This window comes from Camelina sativa, chromosome 14 (assembly GCF_000633955.1).
Source record: "Camelina sativa cultivar DH55 chromosome 14, Cs, whole genome shotgun sequence".
Lineage (NCBI taxonomy): Eukaryota > Viridiplantae > Streptophyta > Magnoliopsida > Brassicales > Brassicaceae > Camelina > Camelina sativa.
The window spans coordinates 23,727,704-23,752,599 of NC_025698.1; the positions used below are offsets into that span (position 1 = coordinate 23,727,704).

At 36.9% G+C, this 24,896-nt stretch overlaps 2 protein-coding genes, 1 long non-coding RNA gene and 1 pseudogene across 3 annotated transcripts; 1 reads left to right on the forward strand and 3 right to left on the reverse strand.

Annotated features, from left to right (window-relative positions):
* LOC104742275 (serpin-ZX-like) lies at nucleotides 3,465-5,579 on the forward strand. Its single transcript, XM_010463267.2, has 2 exons — nucleotides 3,465-3,963; nucleotides 4,642-5,579. Exons 1-2 carry the CDS (start codon nucleotides 3,574-3,576, stop codon nucleotides 5,425-5,427), a joined length of 1,176 nt encoding a protein of 391 aa, XP_010461569.1. The 5' UTR covers nucleotides 3,465-3,573; the 3' UTR covers nucleotides 5,428-5,579.
* On the reverse strand, nucleotides 5,794-8,650 carry LOC104743917 (receptor-like protein 12). The gene is made up of 2 exons (XM_010464947.1): nucleotides 8,276-8,650; nucleotides 5,794-7,773 (listed from the first exon to the last, which is right to left on the reverse strand). The coding sequence occupies exons 1-2, from the start codon at nucleotides 8,648-8,650 to the stop codon at nucleotides 5,794-5,796; spliced, it is 2,355 nt and encodes a 784-aa protein (XP_010463249.1).
* LOC104742276 lies at nucleotides 10,334-11,987 on the reverse strand (annotated as a pseudogene).
* Nucleotides 15,001-17,540, reverse strand: LOC104742277. Its single transcript, XR_760492.2, has 8 exons — nucleotides 17,421-17,540; nucleotides 17,158-17,189; nucleotides 17,000-17,033; nucleotides 16,841-16,919; nucleotides 16,473-16,675; nucleotides 15,627-15,683; nucleotides 15,290-15,333; nucleotides 15,001-15,169 (listed from the first exon to the last, which is right to left on the reverse strand). It is a non-coding gene; the product is annotated as an uncharacterized LOC104742277 (long non-coding RNA).

Consider the following 24,896-nt stretch of genomic DNA (forward strand, 5'->3'; position numbering starts at 1 on the left):
ATCTTCTTCTCGATGATGAAACAAGTTCGTGCCATTAGAGGATCTCCGCGCAGCGTGTAGATTCCGTACGCGTTTGGGAATTTGACACATTGGTGGTAGGTAGAAGCCACAACGCGCATCTTGTGAAGCCACGGTGTTCCCAGAATGACGTTGTAGACGATGGGTTTATCTACAATTGCGAAGTTCACACAGTGCATCGTACCGCCAACGTAGATCGGAAGCGTGATAGTTCCAACAGTCATTATCGTGTCTCCGTCAAATCCCGTCAAAGGCTGCGTGTCGCGTGTTGTGTTACGTAGATTGATTTCCATCTGGATTAGCACATCTTTGAATATCACGTTAACCGAGCTTCCGGTATCGATGAGAATTCTCGTTACTGAGCTTTCCCCAATTATCATTTCCACGACAAGGGGGTCGTTGTTGGGACTCACGTTTAGTGCGTCTTCTTCAGTAAACGTAATTGGATCGGAGGATGTTTTGAACATGTTGGTGTGGGAGGGCAAGTTGCGTTTTACTTCTGTTTCGCGGCAGTAGGCCTGGATCGACCGTACAGAGTCGCGACATGTTGATAAGCCGCCCATGATCATGTTGATCCTTCGGCGAGGTGCTGGTGGTTCATCGTGCTCTTCCACGTCATGGTTTCGTTTCGGGGGAGGAGGCAGGCGAGCGATTTCTCTNACGTTTAGTGCGTCTTCTTCAGTAAACGTAATTGGATCGGAGGATGTTTTGAACATGTTGGTGTGGGAGGGCAAGTTGCGTTTTACTTCTGTTTCGCGGCAGTAGGCCTGGATCGACCGTACAGAGTCGCGACATGTTGATAAGCCGCCCATGATCATGTTGATCCTTCGGCGAGGTGCTGGTGGTTCATCGTGCTCTTCCACGTCATGGTTTCGTTTCGGGGGAGGAGGCAGGCGAGCGATTTCTCTTGCTTGGTCATGTTGAGCTCTTGTTTGGTCATTCTGTAATGTTGCTTCCTCTTCACGCTGCCTTTCGTGTTGCTGTTGATCTGCCAAACAGTACGGATTGTCCTTATGCGTGTTAACCTTTCTTCGTTCTCGTTCTACATCAATGTCACCTCTCTTGTACTTGTGGAAGAGGAGGTATTAAAGTGTTTTGCAATCCTCCGTAGAATGTCCTCCAAATTTGTGGAATTCGCAATAACCGCGTTTTCCCTTGTGGGTATGGCCATCAGTTTCACGATCGTACTTGTTCCAACGTTTGCCTTGCTGGTGCTCGTTGCCTTCGATAGCGAACATCGTTGCCCTCCTTCTTTTTTCGCCTTTGGCGTAATCTTTGGTGTAATGCTGTCGTGGTTCGTAGTATTCTTCTACCGTCTTGTTTTTCGAGCTTGGGATTTTTTCTGGAATTTTTGGTTGGTCGGGGTTCCTTTCATCCTCCTCGACCTGGATGTACCGATTAGCACGCGCGAGTACTTCGCCTAGGCTTGTGACGGGGAGGATTGTTAAGTCGTCTTTGAATCTGGTGCCACGGGCGAGTGCGTTTTTCAACGCGCCAATGGCGGACTCGTCGCTTATAGCGAGTTGGGATACGACACCCTTAAATCTTTCCATGAAAGTCCGCAATGACTCGTTAGGCTTTTGATACATTCTCCACAAGTCAGCATTCGACGCGGGCGTACGCATGAAGCATTGGTGATGCTGGAGGAAGGCGGTTGTAAGTGCTTCATAACCATCGATCGAATTAGCCTTCAGCCGCGAGAACCAGTTCAATGCTTCGCCAGTCAAGCTCTCGACGAACAGCTGACAACTTCCCGCGTCCTCCTCTTCTGGTGAGAAGTACGAACTGCCGATGTGAATGGACATCGATTTCAGGAAAACCGTGGGATCCCCCTTTCCGTCATACGGTATCGGCTTGTTCTTGTTGGTGTCAGGATTGCGTCTAACTCTGACACCTGAAACCTTTGCGGTGAACGGAGAACGTCGCGCTTCTGCCAGAACGGTCTCCAGCTCCGGTGCCGTGCTTGTTACGCGATGCATCTGAGACGTAATCCTCTTTAGTTGGACTTGCATCTGCTGAAGCTCTTGCTTGAGGGCGCGATTCTCCGCATTTTCTGATTGACCTAGCTCGGCACGTCGATCCATATGCATCCGGTCAGCCTGAAAGTGCACTCTCGGCTGCTCGCCATTGGGTCCAACGATGATTGACGGGAGCCGAGGTCTTTCGCTAACGTAGTGCTCAGCTCGCGGGGTGCCGAATTCATCTTGCGGAGTGTTGTGCTCAGCTCTTGGAGCGTTGTGCTCAGCTCTTGGAGCGTTGTGCTCGGCTTTTGGAACGTTGCGCTCAGCTCGCGGAGTGCGCGGTGCCAGTGCGTCTTGGTCTCGAGCCCATCGGAAGTCAGACTGTGGTCGCGTATGGTCCATCTGTGCTGCTTGGCCACTCATACGGTCTAAGGTTTTCCGTACAACTTCATCGAGTGCGGCCTGACTGATAGTTACGCCTCTTCGCGCACGGCCGGGAGTAGCGGCTACGCGGTTAGTTGGAGCGGTGCCGTTGGCTGTACGATCAAGCGGAGTAGTGCCGTTGGTTACGCTGTTGGTCTGGGCGATGTGCGTGGCGCCTTCGGCTTCGCGGTCAGCTGGATTGTCGCCTACGGCTGCACACTCTGGAGGGATAGCGCCATTGGCTAGGCCATTGGTTGGTGCGACGCGCGTAGCGCCTACGGCTTCGCGGTTGGTTGCATTGACGTCCTGGTGCTGGTTCGTTCTCGAACGGGTGCGGCCCCATATGGTTGGCCTTGGAGAATCCGCGCGAGCTGCGGGAGATCGGGGCGCAGAGGACTCGACGCCTTCGTTGCTGGAGAGATCGGTGTGAGACATGCTTCTGGTTCTCCGAAAACGCCCTAGTCTTCAAATTCTTGCTGTCAAAGAAAAGATTCCGTACGCCCCACGGTGGGCGCCAAATTGTTAATGTATGAAATCGACAATATAAATAATACGTATTTGAGTAGGAATATATCGGAGCAGGTCTTTTTATTAACGAAGAATTTGAGGAATGGTTTGCGGAAAATGACAATTAAAGAGTAAAGCGCAGTTAATACGAAAAATACAGCTCTTCTCTCTAATTGCCCAAAAAGTGAATCTCCTGACATGACAGTGACATCAAGTATTTATAGTGGGACCTTGACCTAGGGTTTACTCGGTCTCCTGGTAAAATGACGATTTTGCTCTTGCAGCCTGTTGGGTTTGCTCCAAAACTTTTGGCCCAAAATCTTCTGAGAATCTCCTGTTTGGGCCTTATAAATGTTGGGGGCAAAGCCCATATCCAACACCAGCTATTAGAGCAGAGACTAATCCACAAAACCCACAATTAAACAAAAAATTAGATCACTTGACTCTTATTATACCATTGAGTCATTGACCGACATATAGAGAGAGTCGTGTCTAAAAAATAAAATAAAAATGACCGACATGTCAATTTATATAATCTTTACTTAACTATATAATATTCAAATGTGTATGCTCTCTAAAAATAAATAAATTATCTCAACCGTCTCCTCCTATACACAGCAAACTCGTCGACCAGTCATCATCACCACCACAACCTCCGGCGAAAATGGACATGCGTGAATCAATCTCGATGCAAAACCAAGTCTCAATGAGTTTCGCGAAACACGTGATCACCACCGTCTCTAAAAACTCCAACGTCATCTTCTCTCCGGCTTCAATCAACGTCGTGCTCAGTGTAATCGCCGCTGGATCCACCGGCGGTACCAGAGATCAGATCCTCTCTTTTCTCAAGTTCTCTTCCACTGATCAGCTCAATACTTTCTCTTCCGATATCGTCTCCGCTGTTCTCGCTGACGGTAGTGCTAACGGTGGTCCGAAGCTCTCGGTCGCTAATGGCGCCTGGATCGATAAGTCTCTCTCGTTTAAGCCGTCGTTTAAGAAGCTTCTGGAAGATTCTTACAGAGCTGCTTCGAATCAAGCTGATTTCCAATCTAAGGTGAGGTTCTGATTTGGTTTTTCCAATTTGATTGCTACGTTCTTGGTTCTGTGATCTAGGGTTTGAAAGCATTGATAGGCTTAGTATCTTGTGATGGTTATGAACTTTGTGTGGACTTTAAACTCTTTAGTAGACACAATCAAAGGCCAATATGTGGATTTGTTGTTACTTTGTGATGTATGTATCTTGTGATGGTCCATTGTTTGTTATGCATCTTTGGTTTGTGTGAAATTTTAGTGGCTTGTGATTTGAGTAACTGTTAGGGTTTATGTTGACGAATGACGATTACTCTGTTCTGGTTCTGTTTGTAGGGTTTTAAAACATGGAGACTTATAGTTCTTTTGATCATTAGGAACTTTGTGTGGACTGTATTAGACACATTTAAAGAACAAAATGTGGATTTTCTTTTGTTTTTGAGTTTCACTGAGGATCTGTATATTGCTTCTTATGTTGATGATTATTTTGTTTCTTAGGTTTGCCGTGAGGATCTGTATATGATAATTGATTCTTATGAATCTTGGTTTGTCTGAAACTTGAGTGGTTTGTGGTTTGATGTAGTGATCGGGTTTATGTTGATGGTTATGTTTTGAAAGCTGTGGTAGTAATGTTTTAAAGGTTTGTGATTGATTTTACTGATTGATAAGGTTTTGTGTGTTGATGATTTTTTTTGTTATGAAGGCTGTTGAAGTGATTACTGAGGTGAATTCATGGGCTGAAAAGGAGACAAATGGTCTCATCACTGAGGTTCTTCCAGAAGGATCAGCTGATAGTATGACCAAATTGATCTTTGTTAATGCATTGTACTTCAAGGGCACATGGAATGAGAAATTCGATGAGTCGTTCACAAAAGACGGTGACTTTCACCTTCTTGATGGTAACAAAGTGACTGCACCGTTCATGACCAGCAAGAAGAAACAATACGTAAGTGCTTACGATGGGTTCAAAGTATTGGGACTTCCTTACTTACAAGGACAGGATAAACGACAATTCTCCATGTACTTTTATCTTCCCGATGCAAACAACGGACTGTCTGATCTACTTGACAAAATAGTTTCTGCTCCTGGATTTTTGGACAGCCACATTCCACGCCGACAAGTTAAAGTTCGCGAATTCAAGGTTCCTAAGTTTAAATTCTCTTTCGGGTTCGACGCTTCAGACGTTTTGAAAGGATTGGGGCTGACTTCACCATTCAGTGGTGAAGACGGTCTAACTAAGATGGTTGAATCTCCAGAGATGGGGAAGAATCTATGCGTATCTAATATTTTCCATAAAGCTTGTATCGAGGTGAACGAAGAAGGAACAGAAGCTGCAGCCGCATCAGCTGGAGTTATAAAGCTAAGGTCTTTGGCTATGATGGAAGAGGAGATAGATTTTGTGGCGGATCATCCGTTTCTGTTGGTGGTCACAGAGAACATAACAGGAGTGATTCTGTTCATCGGCCAAGTTGTTGATCCGTTGCATTAAAAACTAATTTGGAGCTTACTGGTTTTACTTATAGTCGAGTATTCAATAAATGAGTGTTTTTACGAGTGATGATGATGATTTGAGGACTAATCTTTGTGCCATGTACATCGTTTTTGATGTCTGTAGTAATGATAACATCCCTTTGTTTGGTACATGTTTTGATGTATCTCAAGCTTTTCTAACAGAGTAAATATACTCATAGTTTCGATATGACAATTCCTCTAATACATGATTCATCACATACAAATATATAATACATAAAGGCTTGGTTCATCACACGCTTGCTTTTTCTTCATGAAATATAATAAATTATTTATGATGTTATCATAAACACCAACTTCATCGAATATAACAGCAATGCATGCGTTAATGATTTCTGGTGGTCCGTCGTTGCTTGCTTCGGAAAAAAAACTTCATGAACCACTCATGCTTGTACGAAGCCACTATGTATCCCATCACTAATCCAAATACAAGTCCAGGTGCAAAGCCTAAACCTGCTGCTACCCAACTGAATGATTCTTCTTCTTCTTCTTTTGTCTCCACCAGTTCGGGTTGTGGTGGTGCTAGCACTTTGATATCTCCACAAACATCCTTAAGGGAAGGACGATTAAGTCCAGGGTTTCCTTCATAGGAGGAGCATTTTTGCCGTTGAAACTGTGTGCCTTGTGGTATGGAACCTACAAGCTGGTTATGTGAAACGTTTATCACTTCGAGAGAAGAGAGGGTTCCAAGCTCAGGAGGAATCTCACCAGAAATCTTGTTTTGGGAGAGGTCTAGTGACTCCAGATTCGTCAAGTTTGCCATAGTATATGGGATGTGGCCCGTGAAAGCATTGCTTGACATGTTTAGAATGCGAAGCTCCTTCAACAGACCAATGGAATCAGGAATTGGTCCATGGAGTTGATTTCCTGAAAAATCGATGGCTGTGTAGATTGTAAGAATACGTTCCATCTCCATCGACACTCCTTTACTCATCAACACAAGTGACAAGTAGTAATATCCTGAAGGACTCTGAATGTACTCTGGTCCTATATTATCATCACTCTTGGAAGACATGGCAGTCCAGTTCAAAAAGTAATGAGATGGCAATGTACCGAAGAAATCATTATGTGAAACATCAATGATTTTCAACTGAGGAAATCCAAACCAAACCCCATCAGCATTATGTAATGTGCCATGAAACTTGTTAGAGCGGATGACAAGAACTTGAAGTTTCTGCAGAGAATTCAAGTGGAAGGGAAACATGTCGTTGAATGTGTTGCTTCCCACGTTCAAAACTTCCAAGGCAGAGCAACCACCAAGAGAAGCTGGCACATTTCCCTCTAATCGGTTGTGACTGACATCAAGTGAGATTAAGTTCTTGGCGTTATGAAATATTTCAGGAAGAATGCCGCTGAGTATGTTGTTACGGAGATTTAGATCTGAAAGAGAACTCATCACCAGAGTCTCTAAGCACCAAGGAATTGAGCCGTTGAGGTTGTTGTTTGATAGATCTAGGACTTCTAGAGAGCTTAGTCCACATATTGAGAGAGGTATCTTCCCGGTGAAGTTATTCTTAGAACCCGAAAAATAGTCGAGATGCTTCCAGGGTGGGATGAAGAGTGGTCCTTGGAAAGCATTTGAGCTTAGATCAACAAAACTGATTCGACTCGGAGAAACTTTTAAGGATCTATTGAAACCGCTGAGAGAGTTGTTAGAGAGATTTACAGAGTACAACTTTGGTAGTCTCCACAACCAGGCTGGTACTTGACCTTTGATTTTGTTGTTGGAAAGATCTAGTTGTTGTAGATTTCTTTCGTATCTTATGAACTCAGGGAACTCAGTGATGTTGCAGCCTCGCAATGTCAAAGTACCCAAATTTGATGGAAAATCCGAATCATTAGTGATATTTGCTATTGTGAGAGGGATGCCCGAGAGATGTAATAAGGTTAGCTGCTTGAGAGGCGAGAATACATTAAGGTCAACTCCTGGACCAACGACTTTGTTGTAATGTTTACTTCCAAGAGAAAAGTCTTCTAAATTAGGCAACAGAGAGATATTCTCAATCCCAGTAAAGTCGTTGAATACGTTATAACTCAAATAAATATGAGTCAATGAGGGAATCTGGACTAGGGATGAAAGAACGGCTCCCGTAAAAGGATTACCAGAAGCACGAAAAGACTCTAATTTGGAGAATTGGGTGATGATTGGTGGAAGGAAGCCTGTGAACTGATTTGAAGAGAGAGAGAGTCTACGTAGTTGGGTAAAATTGAGTATCGAAGCTGGCAAGTTTCCACTGAGCTTGTTATGCGCAACAGTAAAAGTAGTCAACTGGTTTAAGATTGTCAATTGAAGATGGGAGTTCACCTACAAAACTATTATAAGACAGATCGAGATATGAGAGATGAGAAAGGTTCCAAAGTGAAAACGGAATCTTCCCTGAGAACTGGGAATAGGAAAGGGTCAAAGAAGTCAAATGTTTGAGGCTGCTAATGGAGTCAGGTATGAGGCCTGAGAAGCCTGTTCCGGAAATGGTCAGCTCTAGCAAAGAGTTATGTTCACGAAAAACAGGAAGATTGCCTCTCAGATTTATATTGTCGCTTAATCTAATGGACTGTAAGCTCGGTGTCAGAAGAACACTACTTGGAAATTCTCCAAACAGGCTATAGTTGGTAAAATGTAGTGATTTTAGAAATCGCATGTTTGAAAACTCATGGGGGATTTCTGAAGAAATGTTTACATCGCTCATATCCAGTTCTCTAAGGTTCCTCAAATTTTGAGCAAGTAGATGAATAAAGGATTCATCAATGGATAAATAATTAAAATAGTTTATATAAATATACGCAGAAGAAGAAAGATCGAGAGACACCAACTTGGTTAGCTGAAGAAGGTTGATTGGAATTTTCCCTGAAAGTGCAGAGCTAGATAGGTTTAGTCTTTCTAGTTCCATGAGTTTGTCAAAATCAGCTGGTATTTGCGAACTGTTGAAATTGTTGTTAGCAAGATTCAGATGACGGAGATCACGCAGTCTAAAAAGACTGCTCTTGGATTTAAGCGGGCCATAGAGGAAGCTGGAACTAAGGTCTAGTCCGATCACTTTACCCGACTTAGCAGCACACGTGATACCATCCCAAGAACAACAATCACTTTTATTCACCCATGATTTTATCTTCGAATTCGAGGGCCCATATGAAATAATCATATACCCATCGGAAACAACCTCTTGATTCGGAAACTCACTCATGATCGAAAACTCACTCTTGAACTCAAGAAGAGCATCCCTTTGGTCGGAATGACACAAGTGTTGTGTAGAAGAAACAAACGTGTTTAGAAAACCTGAAATTAGAAAAAGGAAACAGATGGAATGAAGAAGAACAGTCATTTTCTGATTAGATAAGAAAGCTTTCATAGTTGTGAAAATGAAGTAGTGATGGTACATTAGTGTTGCAGGTCACGACATATATATATATATATATAAAACAAACACATGAAGGTCCGATTTGAAGTCTTTTCAACGAAAATTCTTCCCCACTAAAAGTCAAGTCTTTTCGACGAAAATTCTTCCCCACTTAAAGTCTTAAAAGTCTTATCATAAGACTCTTATGAGTCCTTCCAAATCCAATAGACTTGACTTGAAAGAGCATGAAAGCAAGATTGCGACTACTAAACTCGTTCTTGACGTCAAAAGACCAATCATGTTTAGATATTTAGAAATTAGAAACGAAGACACAAAAATCATTCTCAGTGAGAAAAGTAGAAAAGTCTAAGTGCCGTGTGGCTTAAGCTAGCCCCCTTCAACTTCAGAGTCTTCAGATGCGACCCCCCTGAGGCATTTACCCTATAAAATGCTTACCAAGTCGTCCTATTCCAACCTAAAAGAAACGTCAAATATTACATTTCTAAATATTACCAAGTTCTTTATATGAGCCAAGTTGTTGGGTTTTGTTCACAAAATTGTACGTTTTACTTTTATTAGTAAAACAATGTCATGTTCACTCATTTCGCAGACTTAAATCTAAATTGTGAAAATTAAGATTGATTATAGGTTGGTTATGTCTTCTATTATTGTGAGAAAAAAAAAACTAATAAACGATTATAAGTTGGGTTATTAATTGTCTCACACTCAGGATCATGTATCATAGAGTGATGCAATACACTTGTAACGTCCCAAGAACATCTCGTCCGAAGCCTAAATCGACGACATGTTTTCCCCTCGTTGTAGCTTCACTTTCTATGGTCTAGATCTAGTAATCCAATCCGGAGTCAGGCCAGAGAGCTTCACCTGTATCTTTATGCTCGAAGTCAGGTTGCTTCGGGTTCTTCTTACTTCTCATGTTGTCACACCACTCGCATGGATTCGTATTGAAGACTTGCCGCAAGCTTGTGGAAACATTTTCTGATTCGCCTATACAATCTTCTAAGGAAAAACCAAAAACACACATGGTCATGTCATCAGCTCAGTTAAATGAAACTTACAAACCCAAGTACAATAACCAGGAGATACATATTTCAGTTCAGATTGGTACAAGGTTCCTTTACCATATATATAAACGGATCTTTATACTACTCAAGTAGTATACACGGATACACCATTCATCATGAAAAGCTAAGTGATGGGATCCCATTCCTTCGCCGGTGGTTTCAAGTGTGTGGGTAAGACTAAATTTTGCTGGCTTGTTGTTTTAGTGTAGCTCTCTGTTTTTCCAGCATTATTCTATGTATCCGCTGAACTAAAAAGTATAAATATAGATGACGTCAAAGTTCAAAATTCTTTAGGAATTATGGAATTTTTTACCAATAAGATTTATCTTACAGGATTAAAAAAAAAATGACAGTTAGTCACTTATATTGACAGCAGGTTTATAATAAAAAAAATAATCAATTAAATTCCTTCATATCAAAATAAATTAATAGAATTAACCAATTAATGTATTTTGCAATATAAAAAGCCACAGTTGAGACATGTGACTCTCTGTAAGGATTCTGAGTGAGCACTATGATGAGTACAATGCTCACAAAAACTACAACCTGATCCCATATAAAAAGGTTTTTTTTTAAAATGGTTAGTGACTCACTCATTCTCAGGATGATGCAACACACTTGTAATACCCCTAAGAACATCTCTTCCTAATCCTAAAGCCAGTCGGAAAGACTGCCACGACGTGTTCTTTCCTCATTGTCGAAACGCTTTCTCTGGTCTAACAAGTCAAGTCGTCTAGTAACCCAATCCGATAAATCTGAGCCAAGCCAGAGAGCTTCACCTGTGTCTTTATGCTTAAAGTCAGGTTGCCTTGGGTTCTTCTTACTTCTTCTGTTGTCCCACCACTCGTACGGATTCGAAAAGAAGACTTGCCACAAGTATATTTCATCATTCTAGGACTCTTCTATACCATCTTCTAAGGAAACAGGAATAAAAAAACACACAAGCTCATCTCAGCGGGAAATTTATCATCTTTTCTCGCAAAATGTATGCAACACTAGAAACTAATGAATAGAACCATTCATAAACCATAAGATATACAACACGTTTCAATGTGGATTCCTATTCATTACCAATACAGGGGATGATGAGTAGAAGTGAAGAGATAATAACCTGCTGCTGATATTGGTTTTTCGGACATCTGAGAATCTAAGATGTGACTTGGTGGAACCGCCGCATAATTCACCTCTGTCACATTAACCTGCAATCATTCACAATTCACAAACAGTTTAAGCAACAAAGAAGACATATTATTAACATTACAGTTACATAAAGTTAATTACACAAGTAGTAGATAAACAAGACATCAGGAGAAGCTGTTGAAACAAATACCTGGTAACCAAAATCTAAGCCGAAAGATTCATCGCTGGCGCTCTTGCTGTAAGAAGCAAGGCGGCCTGAGACAAGTATGTGATCATTTGGCTTCAGGTGCGCCATACACATCCGTGCCATCGCGTCCCACATACTAAGATATATCCTGTCATTGAGTTGCATCATCACATTAACAAAGATTAATCCAAAAGGAAACTCTCATCAATCTTCAAATGAATCTACATTGTGCTATTGGAAACTAAGACTTTAACAATCACAAGGCTCCGCTTAGGAACAATACAGATCATAATCAAACATCATTAAGGCTAACTAATCCAAAAGAATCAGTTTCTAATCCCAAACTAAGGATACCCTAAATCTTCGATTAAGCAACAATCTTAGAGATTACATAATCGAAACCAGCAAAACGCGAATAGAACAAACCTGACCTAAAGCTCCGGTTAGGATAGAGCGGGTGTTTCAATCTAAGCGTAGTGAAAACACCGAAACTATCGGGTCCGGTGTCGATGACTCGTATGGGTCGATAAACGAAACCCATAAGGCTCACGGAGTTGAAAAAATTGAAGTTGAGCTTGGTCGATAATGGTTTCTTGAACAAACGCGCGTGATGATAAACCGCACTTTCTCCATCGGAGAAGAAACGAGATTTAGGGAAAGGAAACGAAGAGATTTGAGAAGCAGTGCGTTGAATCAAGCTTCCGAGTTTGAAGAACGTGTTCATCTACTCAAGATGCGAGTCTAGGGTTTATCTTGGCGGGCATTTTTTTGTTTCTTTAATCGTTGATTTGATCTTTCGGGGAGACAGAGGAGGTTTCTTGTTTTTGTTATTGGGCTTTGATTTTCATATTTTAATTTAGGCCCATTATAGTTTTAGCCCATTAGATTTGGATCTAGAAAATCATTACTTCTAACCTCTGATAGAGATTTGTGAATTTTAGAAATGTCTTTTCTAGTCAAATATATTTCAGATTTTACAATGAATAGCTCAAAGATTACATACATTTGTTTTGCCATAAGAAGCCATTTGGAGATCAAACTTCTTTAGTCAAAAACATTTATAACTTTGACTATGGTTATTGACAAGATTTCGAGGATTTATTATAAGAGTAGAGATAATTGTTGTGAGTTTTTTCTCAAATCAAACTGAAAGGCTCTATCTCCACACCTAAACCTTTCAGATGAAGATATGAGCTTCAAACTATACTTTTCAAACCATCGGCAGACTCAGAGTGTTTGTTGTCAATAAATAGTCTTGAAGAATCCAAAGGATGTTGTAATGTTTAATGAAGTTTAGTTGACATGGTAAGGTGAAACTAAAAAAAAAAAGATCTTAAGTTCTCTCATTTCACTAAACCATACAACCAAAACTGTCCTTGTCATTTCAACTTCTCTTGGGTTTTTCAAGTCTACATTCACTAAACATCATTCCAAACCTTCTCACATATTCAACGGATCCAATCATCATGAATTCACACCCAATATGTTATTCTCAGATCAAAACATCCACATTCAACGAATCACGTCGGTAAAGTATTAATGGCTCCCTTGTCTAAGATGGATATGCTATTTTTTTGTTTCTTTCTTTTTTACGTACTCTGATATAATTAAAATATGAGCCAATTTGATGAATAACCATATTCAATAATTTCATTAAAAATATAGCATATCATTCGAAAAAATAATAAAATAGGATGAGTGGGAGGAAGAATTGTCATTTTGGTATTCTAATTGTTTGGTAGGTGATAGTCGGCAGTCAGAGTTAGGAGTGGTGGCCAATGGCTGAATCCAGGGTGGTGGTTGTCGGCAGCCAGAGGTCGGAGGTGACCGACAGTCGGAGAAGGTGGTAGGTAGGGGATGGTGGTGTTTTGTACTAAGGATAAAATGGTCATTTATACATAAAATATATAGGATATGATAGTTTTATGGTTAAGAGATGTAGAGTGGTTAGATAATGAATTAAAGATTTTTTTGGTTATTGCTGTCGAAATCCCTTGAAATATTTTCTACTTCCATGATTTTGTTTTTTTTGGAGTTTTCAGAAATATTAAGTTTTATTTATTTATTTCATTGAATAAAAAAGTTATTGATGATTTATTTTTTTGTAAGTTTCTCATTTGTTAAATGGTGTAATTTATTATTGACTATTGAGGGGGTCTTGTTTTCTGGTTCAACTCAACAAGATGTAATAAACTTTTTTTTTTGTTTTGATTTACCAAAACAATGAAAATAAAAAGAGAATCTTATACTTAATTAAAATGAAATTTATGTTTAAGAAAATATTTAAAGATGTCAACAAAAAACAAAAGAAACGAAGAAATATTGTGTTGGATTTTTGTTAAGTTCAATTATTTTTATAAAAATGTGCAAGAAGACCCATATTTTTCTTTTCTTTTTGTGGAATTAAAAAAGTATGGCTGACTCAGTGTATATACATAGTTAATCTGTAGTTAAAAATAATTTAATTTCTGTTAAATTTGTCAAAACGTATATTTATTACATATTAAATCTCACAAAAATGTTACACAACCATGCTACACAAAACACTATGATGATGGAACACTAGTTTTTCATTGCAACTTGAAATGAAAATTTCACTGAAAAAGTTACCAAGTCTTATAGATAATAATTTTTTATATATTATATATATTAAATATAAATTTGTTTGACTGAATGTAATTCATTGTCAATAACAACGTAAAAAAAATAAAATCAATAGATAATATTTTTTTCAAGGTAAATTTATGTTAGATTTAATATAACTATCAAATTCTTAATTTAATCATACAAAAACGTTACTAGAAAAGTTTATTAGGAAGTCAACAGTTATTGCATTTTTTTTTTTTTGTTTCTCTAATCGCTGATTTGATCTTTCGGAGACAGAGGAGGTCTCATGTTTCCTGTTATTGGGCTTTGATTTTTATATTTTAATTTAGGCTCATTATGGTTTTAGGTTTTAGCTCATTAGATTTGGATCTGCTAATATGCATTCTTCTTATCTAGAGAATCATTGATTTGGAGTTTGTAATAAGGAGTTCTTATAAAATTTTAGAAATTGTCTTTTTGTTGGCAAATTCTTTGTGGAATTTCACAAATAACAGTCTTATTACCGTAAGTCAAAGGTATGTGATTATTAGTTATATGATTTTAATGGATTTGGAAATCAATACAAAAATAATGTGTTATTCAATCATTGATTTTAAAATACTTATCAAAATTATGTGTTATTGATTATATGATTTACAAATACTTGTTCAAATCCCATGTTATTCATTTAATGATTTGTTTTTGGATTTCAAATCCACATTTTGTTTTAAATAGATTTGCATGGATTTGAAAGTGTAAAATAGAAGGATTCAAATCCAAGGATAAAACATGTTATTTCAAAATCCATATGTTTTGATTTCCATTATTTACAATTCAATATGGATTTAGTAATCACATCTCCAATAACAGCCCCAAGTATTACGAATTTCACGGTGGATCTCTCGAAGCGTTACATGAAACCGTCTTACGATGTATCTATACTATTAATTGGGAAGAACACTTAGGGATAAAAAAAAAACAAAAAACCATGTATGACATGAAATAACCCTAGGAAATAAAAAGGGAAAGAACAAAGAAAAAAACAATTGAGGGCAAAGAAGTAATCTTAAAATGAAAAACACGCGGATCCTCTATGTTTGGCTATTAACGTATTCGGATCTTTGATAAGGTATCTATGTGTCCAAACAAACGGTTTCTCGCAATCGTATAAGGTAGATAAAAATATCAAACAACTTGCATTATAAATCAAAGCACCAACATTCTTTTCTATTATCATTTAATCTCCAATAAATCCGGGATTTTAGAGATTACCGAGTTGAAAAAACTTACCATTTTCCATAACAATTAAAGGTTGAGCTCCGAGACACAAGGTAGTAAATAATTGTCAAAGTTTCCAGATTCTGAAATCTGCAAAAACTCACCAAATCAAAACAGGTTTAAATGGAATACTAATCATATAAGTTTGGTTCATCGTTTAATCTCCAACAAAACAGGGATTCGATTGGTAAACTGTTTTAAATAACTTACCATTTGCTATAAGTAAATCATTATATATCTCTTTGGAGTTTAATCTGCAAAAATTCAGGGAATCCAAACAATTTAGATTTAAAAAACTTACCAAACGTAATATCAATCATATCAAACAAAAAAGTTAATTAATCTAATACCATAAAAAATCATCCTTAATCATATCAATCTAACTTAAATAAATAAAAATATTAACTGACAATCTTTAATTGATTCACAGAATATTCTACCATTTCCACAATCAGAACAATTTACAAGTCAAATTTCTATATAAACAAGCGTAGACGACATAAACGATCAAACACCTCAGACCTAGAATAATAAGTCAGATAATCACCTTTTAAGAAGAGATGGCCGTCAACGATGCTTTCACAAATCTCTCTGATCTTAAGGCCTTCAAAACAACATGGAAAATTAGAGTCAAGATCGTTCATACGTGGAAGCAATGTACAACATACACTGGAGAGACTATAGAGATGATATTGGCTGATACCGAAGTAAGTTTATTTTCCCGTCAAAGTCTATGCTTTTCACATGATACCGAAGTAAGTTTATTGGCTGATACCGAAGTAAGTCTATTTGCCTAGACCATGTTTTTCACATGGTCAGCTATATGTTGCAGTTTCAAGAGTGACCTCAAAAAATTGATTGAAGATTTTGATTGTGAATAAAGAAGGAATCCCTCGAATGTTGTATTCAAAGAAGTGTTTCAGAATTTGAAATAACTCGCTTAGAAATCTTTCATAAAGGTATGATTTTTTCTATCCTATTTTCTTTATTTTTAGTAATAAAATAATTTGACATTTCTACGTTTTTCCGAATATATAACCTATTACTACTTCTGGTATTTCATAAGGATTGTTAGAGTGGATGAAAGGAATCGAGAATGGTGTATAAGAGTACGGTGCCAGTTACAGAGAAACGTTTTTGAGAAGGAATAGCAGTGAAAGCTTATGTTAAGGACCTGACGTTAAGGACCAAGGATTTTATCTTTCAAGTATAGATATTATGTGGTTTGAAGTAACAAACTGAATAGTAACACACTATTCAAAGCTTATTTTTTTATAATTTTTTTTTTAACAAATCTTGCATATAGATTACTTACTTTTATCATAAACAATCACAAAACTGAGAATTTTAAAGATATGACAAAACAATCAATTATGAAGCTTGGAAAACTTACCTATATAAAATATAGATGTCTTCTTCATTGATTCACTTCCAAATTGTAACTTTAATCATCTTCTTGGAAAAACAGGATTATCCTAAAGATTGAAATAAAATTTAATCAGAGTTTAGTTATATAAATTAAAACCGGAATTGTATTAACGAAAGATTGAATCCGTTTCTTATCTTTGATATTGTGTTCCTCAACTATTTGATATCCTGAGGAAATCAATAGCACCCACATTTAAAAACGATTAGTGACAAGTCGAGAATTGAATTTCCGATGAGTTTCGATTGTTCTTTGTTAATCATAAGCAATTAAAAAAATTAGACAATATTTTAACGCCAAAAATTGGAGATGAATATGGAACTTGATTAACTTACAAGTATCAAGTGATGAATTATTCTTTACTCGACTGCTAGTTTGTAAGTGTAGTCATCATAATCTCATAACAGAATCAAGCTAAAAAAAAAATCGTATTAGTGTTTTGTAAACTTAAAAACACGTAATTGTTTAAACTTAACATTGATTTCAATACTTACCTTTTTTGTAATCGTAGTCCTCAACAGTTTTATCCTGACAAGATCAAAAATAGACAGATTTTAGAAAAAGAATTGACAAGTAAAAAATGTAATTTCATAAGATTTTGATAACAGAATATGAAGGAGACTAATATTTAAAGGATCAAAAAGTCTCATACCGAAATTACATGGGAGAAATTCGATGTTAAGGCTATATTCAAACAAAAGACATCAATTAGTTTACAAAACAAATAACAAATCTAACTTATTACATAAATTTTGTCTAAAACAAAATATTTGTTTCCTTTCAAAATAATTTTGAAAAAATCTCAAATAAAAGTATTGTCTTTAATTTTTCATTCTTAATCATAAAAAATTAAAAAGTTTAGACAAGATTTAAACGCCAAAAGTTTGAGATAACTATAGAACTTGAAAAACTTACATATATCAAGTGTTGATGTATTCTTTACTCGACTGCCAGTTTCTAAGTGTAGTCATCATAACCAAAATTCAGAATCAGCCTACCACAAAACAAATTCGTATTAGTGTTTTGAAAACGTAAAAACATGTAACTGTTTAAACTTAACATTGATTTCAATACTTATCTTTGGTTTATTCGTAGTCCTCAACAGTTTTTTATCCTGACAAGGTCAAAAATACACAGATTTTAAAAGAAGAATTGACAAGTAAACAATGTAATTTCATAAGATTTTTGTACCAGAATATGAAGCAGACTAATATCTAAAGGATCAAAAAGTCTCATACCGAATTTACATGGGACAAATTCCACGTTAAGGCTACATTCATACAAAACACATCAATTAGTTTACAAATCAAATAACAAATTAAACTTTTGGTTTAAATAGAGAAATAGATCAAACCATTTACTTACCAGTTCAATCAATTTCCAAGAACATCAAAAAGCAGTGATTGTAACGGTAGATCTGAGTTTCTCCTAGAGAAATCATTGACCTGATTGATGAAATATAAAGAGGACTATTTAGAGAGCCACTTTCCTATAACAAAAAAAAAGAAACTAAAATCTGCGTAAACAACAAAATCCAGGTTTAAAACAATCTGTAAAATTCCAAATCCAACACCAAAAATCTATTTAAATGATTGATAAAATCTAAGGTTCCAAGGCAAACAACAAATTCAATTGGTAAACGAAATTGAAAAGACTGTTCCAACTTTTAAACTTACCCATTCAGAGAATCAATTCTCTAACCACGAGAAGATATTGATGAAGTATCTAGGTTTTAGGAAAAAAAGAATATCGATTTAGATTCATCTATAATCGTATTAGTTTCGTTGTGAATTTGAGTCGAAGAGGAGTGGAGAAGAAGACCCTTATTTTTTTTTGTCCTTTCGTTTCTTTTATGTTTCTTTTTATTTTATTACTACAATTAATCATTCACAGATCAAAAATTGAATATTTTCTACGGCCCAATTATATTGAAAATATACAGGCCCATTACCATTTTGTGAGTATTTCTTACCAACTAATCCAATACTATCACTAAAAACACATTAATTAAAATTACTATTAAACTTAATAAAAACGTACGATAATAATACAAATAACTTTAGTTCACAGAAATTAACCCCAAATAATTTTAGTTTTACTAATATGTTGGTACGAAATTAACCCCATTTTTATGTGTATAAATGATTTTTAATAATTTTAATTTTAGAAATTAACCCCATTTTTATGTGTATAAATGATTTTTTTGCATTAAAAAATCTAATGTATATGGAAGATCGGAAACGAGACGGGAACATGTAATTTTTTTAAAATAAAAACATTATATAAACTATTTTTCATAGAAAAAAGAATAAGAAATAAATATATCAAGATGGGATTATAAAATTACGATAGTTAAATTACATTTCATGTGAATCCAAAATTTATGGTGAAGCGGTTATTATTTCAAACGTTTAGAAATTTGATGAAGGTAAGTCAATATAAGTTTATGTTATAAATGCTATACCAAATAATTATATTTACAAATAAAATGTTATGTGGATGCGAATCTTTTACCTCTTTCCTTATTTGTTGGACTAAAATATACAATCTCATATTGATAAAAAATTATTAAAACTACGGTTATAAAATTAAAAAAATAGGACATACCGTATATGGGATGAGACAGATTCCCGAAATAGATATAAACAGATATACTATCTTTCTCTTACTATTTTTTAATGTACTTAAATCTAATCATCTTCTTTTCCAAACCAAATTGAAAATAAATTGGTACAAACTTGGATTATGAATGTTAATAACATTTTTAACATTCATAATTACAAATGTAATTTTGCATAGTCCAAACCTAATTGCAAACTAAGTTCTTTTAAAATTAACTCCGCACGTATGTGCGACACGTATGTGCGGGTCCAATCCCTAGTTAAATTATATTTGATAATCAAACTTATGTCTTATTAAGTCAAAGATGGGAACTATTACAAAAATTGTCTTATATGATAAGATTATATTTGATAGTTAAATTATGTCGCGTTATCTAGTAAACGATTTTTTTTTTAAATTGATAATGAATTCCCCAAAAATGTTACATAATGGTCATACTATGAGATTCTCTTTCATAGTCAAACTTATGTGATGTTATATAGTTAGATTTATTTCAAATTATACAGTAGATCTCCCAAAACGTTACATAATCATCTTATCTAGTCAAATATATTTCAGATTTTACAATGAATAGTTCAAAGATTATACAGTTTTCTTGCCATAAAAATCCATTTGGAGATCAGACTTCTTTAGTCAAAAACATTTATTACTTTGACTCTAGTTATTGATAAGATTTTGAGGATTTATTATAAGAGTAGGATAATTGTTGTGAGTTTTTTCTCAAATCAAACTGAAAGCCTCTCTCTCCACATCTAAACCTTTCAGAAGTAGATATGAGCTCCAAGCTACACTTTTCAAACTATTGGCAGACTCAGCATCTGAGTGTTGTGATTACAACTTCTTCATGTAAATTAAAATGTTTACTGTCAATAAATAGCCTTGAAGAATCCAAAGGATGTTGTAATGTTTAAGGAAGTTTAGTTACATGGTGAGGTGAAACTAAAAAAAAAAGATCTTAAGTTCTCCCATTTCACTAAACCATACAACCAAAACTATCCTTATCATTTCAACTTCTCTTGGGTTTTTCAAGTCTACAGTCACTAAACATCATTCCAAACCTTCTCACATATTCAACAGATCCGATCATCAAGAATACACACCCAATATGTTCTTTTCGGATCAAAACATCCACATTCAATGAATCACGTCGGCAAGGTATTAATGGCTCCTTTGTCTAAGATGAATATAGTATTTTTTTGTTTTATTTTTTATCTTTTATATACTCTGAGCTAATTAGAATATGAGCCAATTTGCTGAATAACCATATTCAATAATTTAATTAAAAATATAGCATATCATTCGAAAAAAATAGAAAACTAAGATGAGGGGGAGGGATAATTATCGTTTTGGTGTTCTAATTATTTGGTAGGTGATATTTGGTGCCCAGAGTTAGGAGTGGTGGCCAGGGCTGAAGGCCGGGGTGGTGATTGTCAACAGCTAGAGGTCGGAGTGACCAACAGCCTAAGAAGGTGGTAGGTAGGGGATGGTGGTGGTGGTAATGCTGGGGGTGTTTTGTACTAAAGATATAATGATCATTTATACATAAGACATATAGAATATGATAGTTTGATGGTTAAGAGATGTAGAGGTTAGATAGTGAATTAAAGATTTTTTTTGGTTATTGCTGTTGAAATCCCTTGAAATATTTCCTATTTCCATGATGTTGTTTTTTGGAGTTTTCAGAAATATTAAATTTTATTTATTTATTTCACTGATTTTATCCGTTGAGTTTGTGAGGAGTTTAATGAATAAAAAAAGTTATTGATGGTTTAATTTTGTAATTTTCTCTTTTGTTAAATGGTGTAGTTTATTATTGATTGTTGAGGGGGTCTTGTTTTCTAGTTCAACCCAACAAGATGTAATAAACTTTTTTTTTTGATTTCCCAAACAAAGAAAATAAAAAGAGAATCTTATACTTAATTAAAATTAATTTTTTAAGATAATATGTAAAAGTGTTAGCAAAAAAAAACAAAAGAAACAACGAAATATTGCGTTGGAATTTTAGTAAGTTCAAATATTTTTATAAAAATGTGCAAGAAGACCCATATTTTTCTTTGCTTGTGGAATTCGAAAAATCATGGCTGACTGAGTGTATATACATAGTTAATCTCTAGTTAAAATAATTTAATTTCTATTAAATTTGGCAAAACATATATTTACTTACATATTAAATCTCACAAAAATGTTACACAACTATGCTACACAAAACACAATGATGATGGAACACTAAATTTTCGTTGCAACTTGAAATGAAAATTTCACTGAAAAAGTTATCAAGTCTTATAGAGAATAATTTTTTATATATTATATATATTAAATATAAATTTGTTTGACTGGATGATATTTATTTCATTGTCAATAACATTTGTCAAAAAATAAAAATCCATAGAATATTTTTTTTCCAAGATAAATTTATGCTAAATTCGACAAAACCATCAAATTCTTTATTTAATCTTACAAAAACGTTACCAGAAAAGTTTATTAGGAAGTCAACAATTATTGCATATGTTATCTAGTCAAAGATCTTCCAAACTTGACAATAAATCTTCTAAGATGTAGAATCTCTAAAATTTTTCTAGACATATCTAGTAAAAATAATAATTTGCAGTCTAGTTTCAATATATTGAAAATAGGGTTAATATTATAATTTTTGTTTCTTTGATCATGCTAGAATCACAACCTATATATCATTGAAATAAGATATTGTAACTAGCAATTCATGGTGGATCTTCCATTTACAAAATGGGACTTTGGTAGATCTATAAGGATTTAAAGAAAGTCACTGATGCAATTTAGTTACACATAGATCTTCATACAGTAGTTTGATTTAGATGACCATATTTAAAAGAGTAGTCAGTGGAAACTTAAGAACCCTGATTACCTCTTTTGCGGAATATAAACTAGTGTACAAGTCTCGTAAGAGTAATTTGGTAAACAGAGTTCTTGGTTGGGTAACCAAAATATATATATATATATATATATATATATTTTTTACAACGGAAGAAAAAAAAAGTTCATAACTTAGACCTGTTCGTTTGGTGCATTATATGCAATATCTGGATACAGTAGGCAAAAGTATTGCAGATAGGAAAAAAAGGTCCAAAACACGAGGTGACACGTCAGATAGGGCGATCACACAGGCGATTAGGGTTTTTCCGTTGGAGCCATGCAAGTTGATTACCAGCACGCCGCCGCCGGTGTTTTCCGGGATGATGGAGGGATCTCAGGGCTCTCTTCCTCCAGCCAGAATGACGAAGTTCCGAAATCGTACCTAATGTGGTTGGAGCTCAATCAAGTTTAACGAAGTTTGATGTGGAAGTTTCGGTGGTGGATGGTAGATCCACGGTGTCTGTTCCTGATGACGTGTTGGACGGTTCTGTTAATTGTGGGAGGATTTCCTGGTTGGCAGGTTTTCGTCACAAGCCCCCATGTCGCCAAGATTCATGTCATTGTGAACAAGATCTGGAATTTGGGGGATAATACTATTAAGATTGATGTGTTTGTTGTTAATGACACCACTGTCAAGTTTCGGATCAGGAATGCGTCTGCGCGGTTACGTGCGTTGAGAAGAGGGATGTGGAACATTTGCGAGTTGCCAATGGTGGTCTCTAAATGGTCTCCTATCCTAGAGGAGGCTCAACCAGCGATCAAGACAATGCCACTTTGGGTTGTGATTAAGAATGTACCTCATTCGATGTTCACGTGGAAGGGGATCAGTTTTTTAGCTAGTCTGGTGGGTGAGCCTCGTAGGTTGCATCCAGACACAGAGTTAGTAACGAATTTTGAGGAAGCAAAAGTGTTTGTTGAGGTGGACTTATCGGTCTCTCTGCCGAAGCAATATTTTTTTCAGATTAAGGGACAGGAAGTTTGTGTGGACTTTGAATACCCTTGGTTGCCTCCAAGGTGTGGGTTCTATCAGAAATGGGGTCATTTGGATGAGGGTTGCTTGGTCAAGCTAGGGAAAACAAAATCTCTGGGTAAAGATGCACCTACCTCCCCTCTTGCGACGGATGGGATGCAAACAAGTCCGGGGGTAACGCAAGTAAAGCTACCGACTCAGTCTGCAGTGCTTGCCGTATCGACTTCGCAGACTTCTGCAGTGCCTGCTGCGGTTGGTCTCGACACAAATGCGGCTGTGGGTAAGGAGTCTGTAAACGTGAAACAAGAGGAGTGGACAGAGGTTCGTGGTTCTGGGGGACGTGGGACCAATTCAACTACTAAGAAACTAGAGTTCGAGTGTGACCGTATCTCTTCTCCTACGCGGTTTGATGCTCTTCGTGAAAGTGCAGATACGGTCGAGGATGGAGAGATCCCAAACGAAACAGAGAAAGTTAATCCTACCAATGTGGGTCTCTCCTTGGGGTCCGTGAAAGCTCAGGGGGATGGAGGGGAGCAGCGAGAAGCAAACTCTTCTACTGTGCCACGTGTTCAGTTGCCTAGACAATAAAAAAGTTCTCACAAATATCTAGCTGAAGCCTCTCAACCGGTGAAGAGCAATGCTCCTCGCAACTTGACAAAGCGTGGTTCCAAACCCAACTGTTAATGTCGGGGTTCTTTTGGAACATTCGTGGTTTGAATAAGTCAAATAAGCAAAAGGTTGTAAGGGAGTGGTTTCGTAGGAATGATTTTCAGTTTGGCTGTCTGGTGGAGACAAAAGTGAAGGAAAACAGAGTTGGGAGGGTGATGCATGATATATTTAAGGATTGGAATTTGATTTCAAATTATGAGTTTAGTAGGTTGGGAAGGATCTGGGTGGTGAGTAAGAAACACACTACGTTGCGTGTTCTATCTAAAAGTGGGCAAGTTATCACTTGTGAGGTACAGCTTCATGGTATTCCTGAGGTGTTTTGGTGCTCTTTTGTTTATGCGTACAATACTGTTGAGGAGCGGAGGGATCTCTGGCAGGCCATTAAGCAACAACATGATCTTGCTTTGCTGCAGAGCAAATCATGGCTGCTTTTTGGAGATTTTAACGAAATGGTTGATGTTGCAGAGCATTCAAATAGTGATGTGGATCCGTTTGTAACATCGGGGATGAGAGATTTTCAAGAAGTCATTCGCTATTGTTCGTTCATGGAGTTGGGATGCCATGGTCCGAGTTTTACATGGACGAATAAGCGACATAGTGGAGTGGTGTGCAAGAAACTAGACAGGGTGCTCCACGATATTGCTTGGTCCTCTATTTTTCCACAGTCGTATTATATAATGGAGTCTGGTGGATGCTCCGACCACCTGCGCGGGCGGATTTGTTTGACGCCGGGTAATACTAAGCCTAAAGGTCCTTATAAATTTACAAATGTGATGGCATCAGTGGCAGTCCGGGCCAAGATTATTCCATTCCACCTCTGCTTTATTTCGGTTCTCGAAGCGGTTAAAGGAGTTAAAACCCTCTCTACGCGATCTGAGCCGGGCTGAGTTAGCTAATATCACTTCCCGTGCTTCTGATGCTTATGAGGATTTGTGTCAGAAGCAGTTAGTCTCGCTTTCTAGTCCCTCGCCAACGGCAACTGGAGCTGAGTCACTTGCTTTTGATTGTTGGGAGAGAGTCACAGGGATAGAGGAACATTTTCTTAAACAGCGTTCAAAGCTGCATTGGCTTCATGTCGGTGACAAGAACTCTAAAGTTTTTCATAATGCTCTCCGGGAACGGCTGACTCAGAATATGATTCATGAGGTGCTTGACCCTCATGGAGGTAGTCTCAGAACACAAGATGAAATAAAATCAGAGGGTGTACGGTTTTTTTTCAAATTTACTCACACATACGCCAT

What these genes read in the sequence shown, in the direction of transcription:
- LOC104742275 (XM_010463267.2), top strand. Translation starts at nt 3,574, where the DNA reads ATGGACATGCGTGAATCAATCTCGATGCAAAACCAAGTCTCAATGAGT. An exon ending in AAGCTGATTTCCAATCTAAG is followed by an intron (nt 3,964 to 4,641) that starts GTGAGGTTCTGA and finishes TTTGTTATGAAG; the next exon opens with GCTGTTGAAGTGATTACTGA.
- LOC104743917 (XM_010464947.1), bottom strand. Translation starts at nt 8,650, where the DNA reads ATGAGTGAGTTTCCGAATCAAGAGGTTGTTTCCGATGGGTATATGATT. An exon ending in TTCTTCAGCTAACCAAGTTG is followed by an intron (nt 7,774 to 8,275) that starts GTGTCTCTCGAT and finishes ATAGTTTTGTAG; the next exon opens with GTGAACTCCCATCTTCAATT.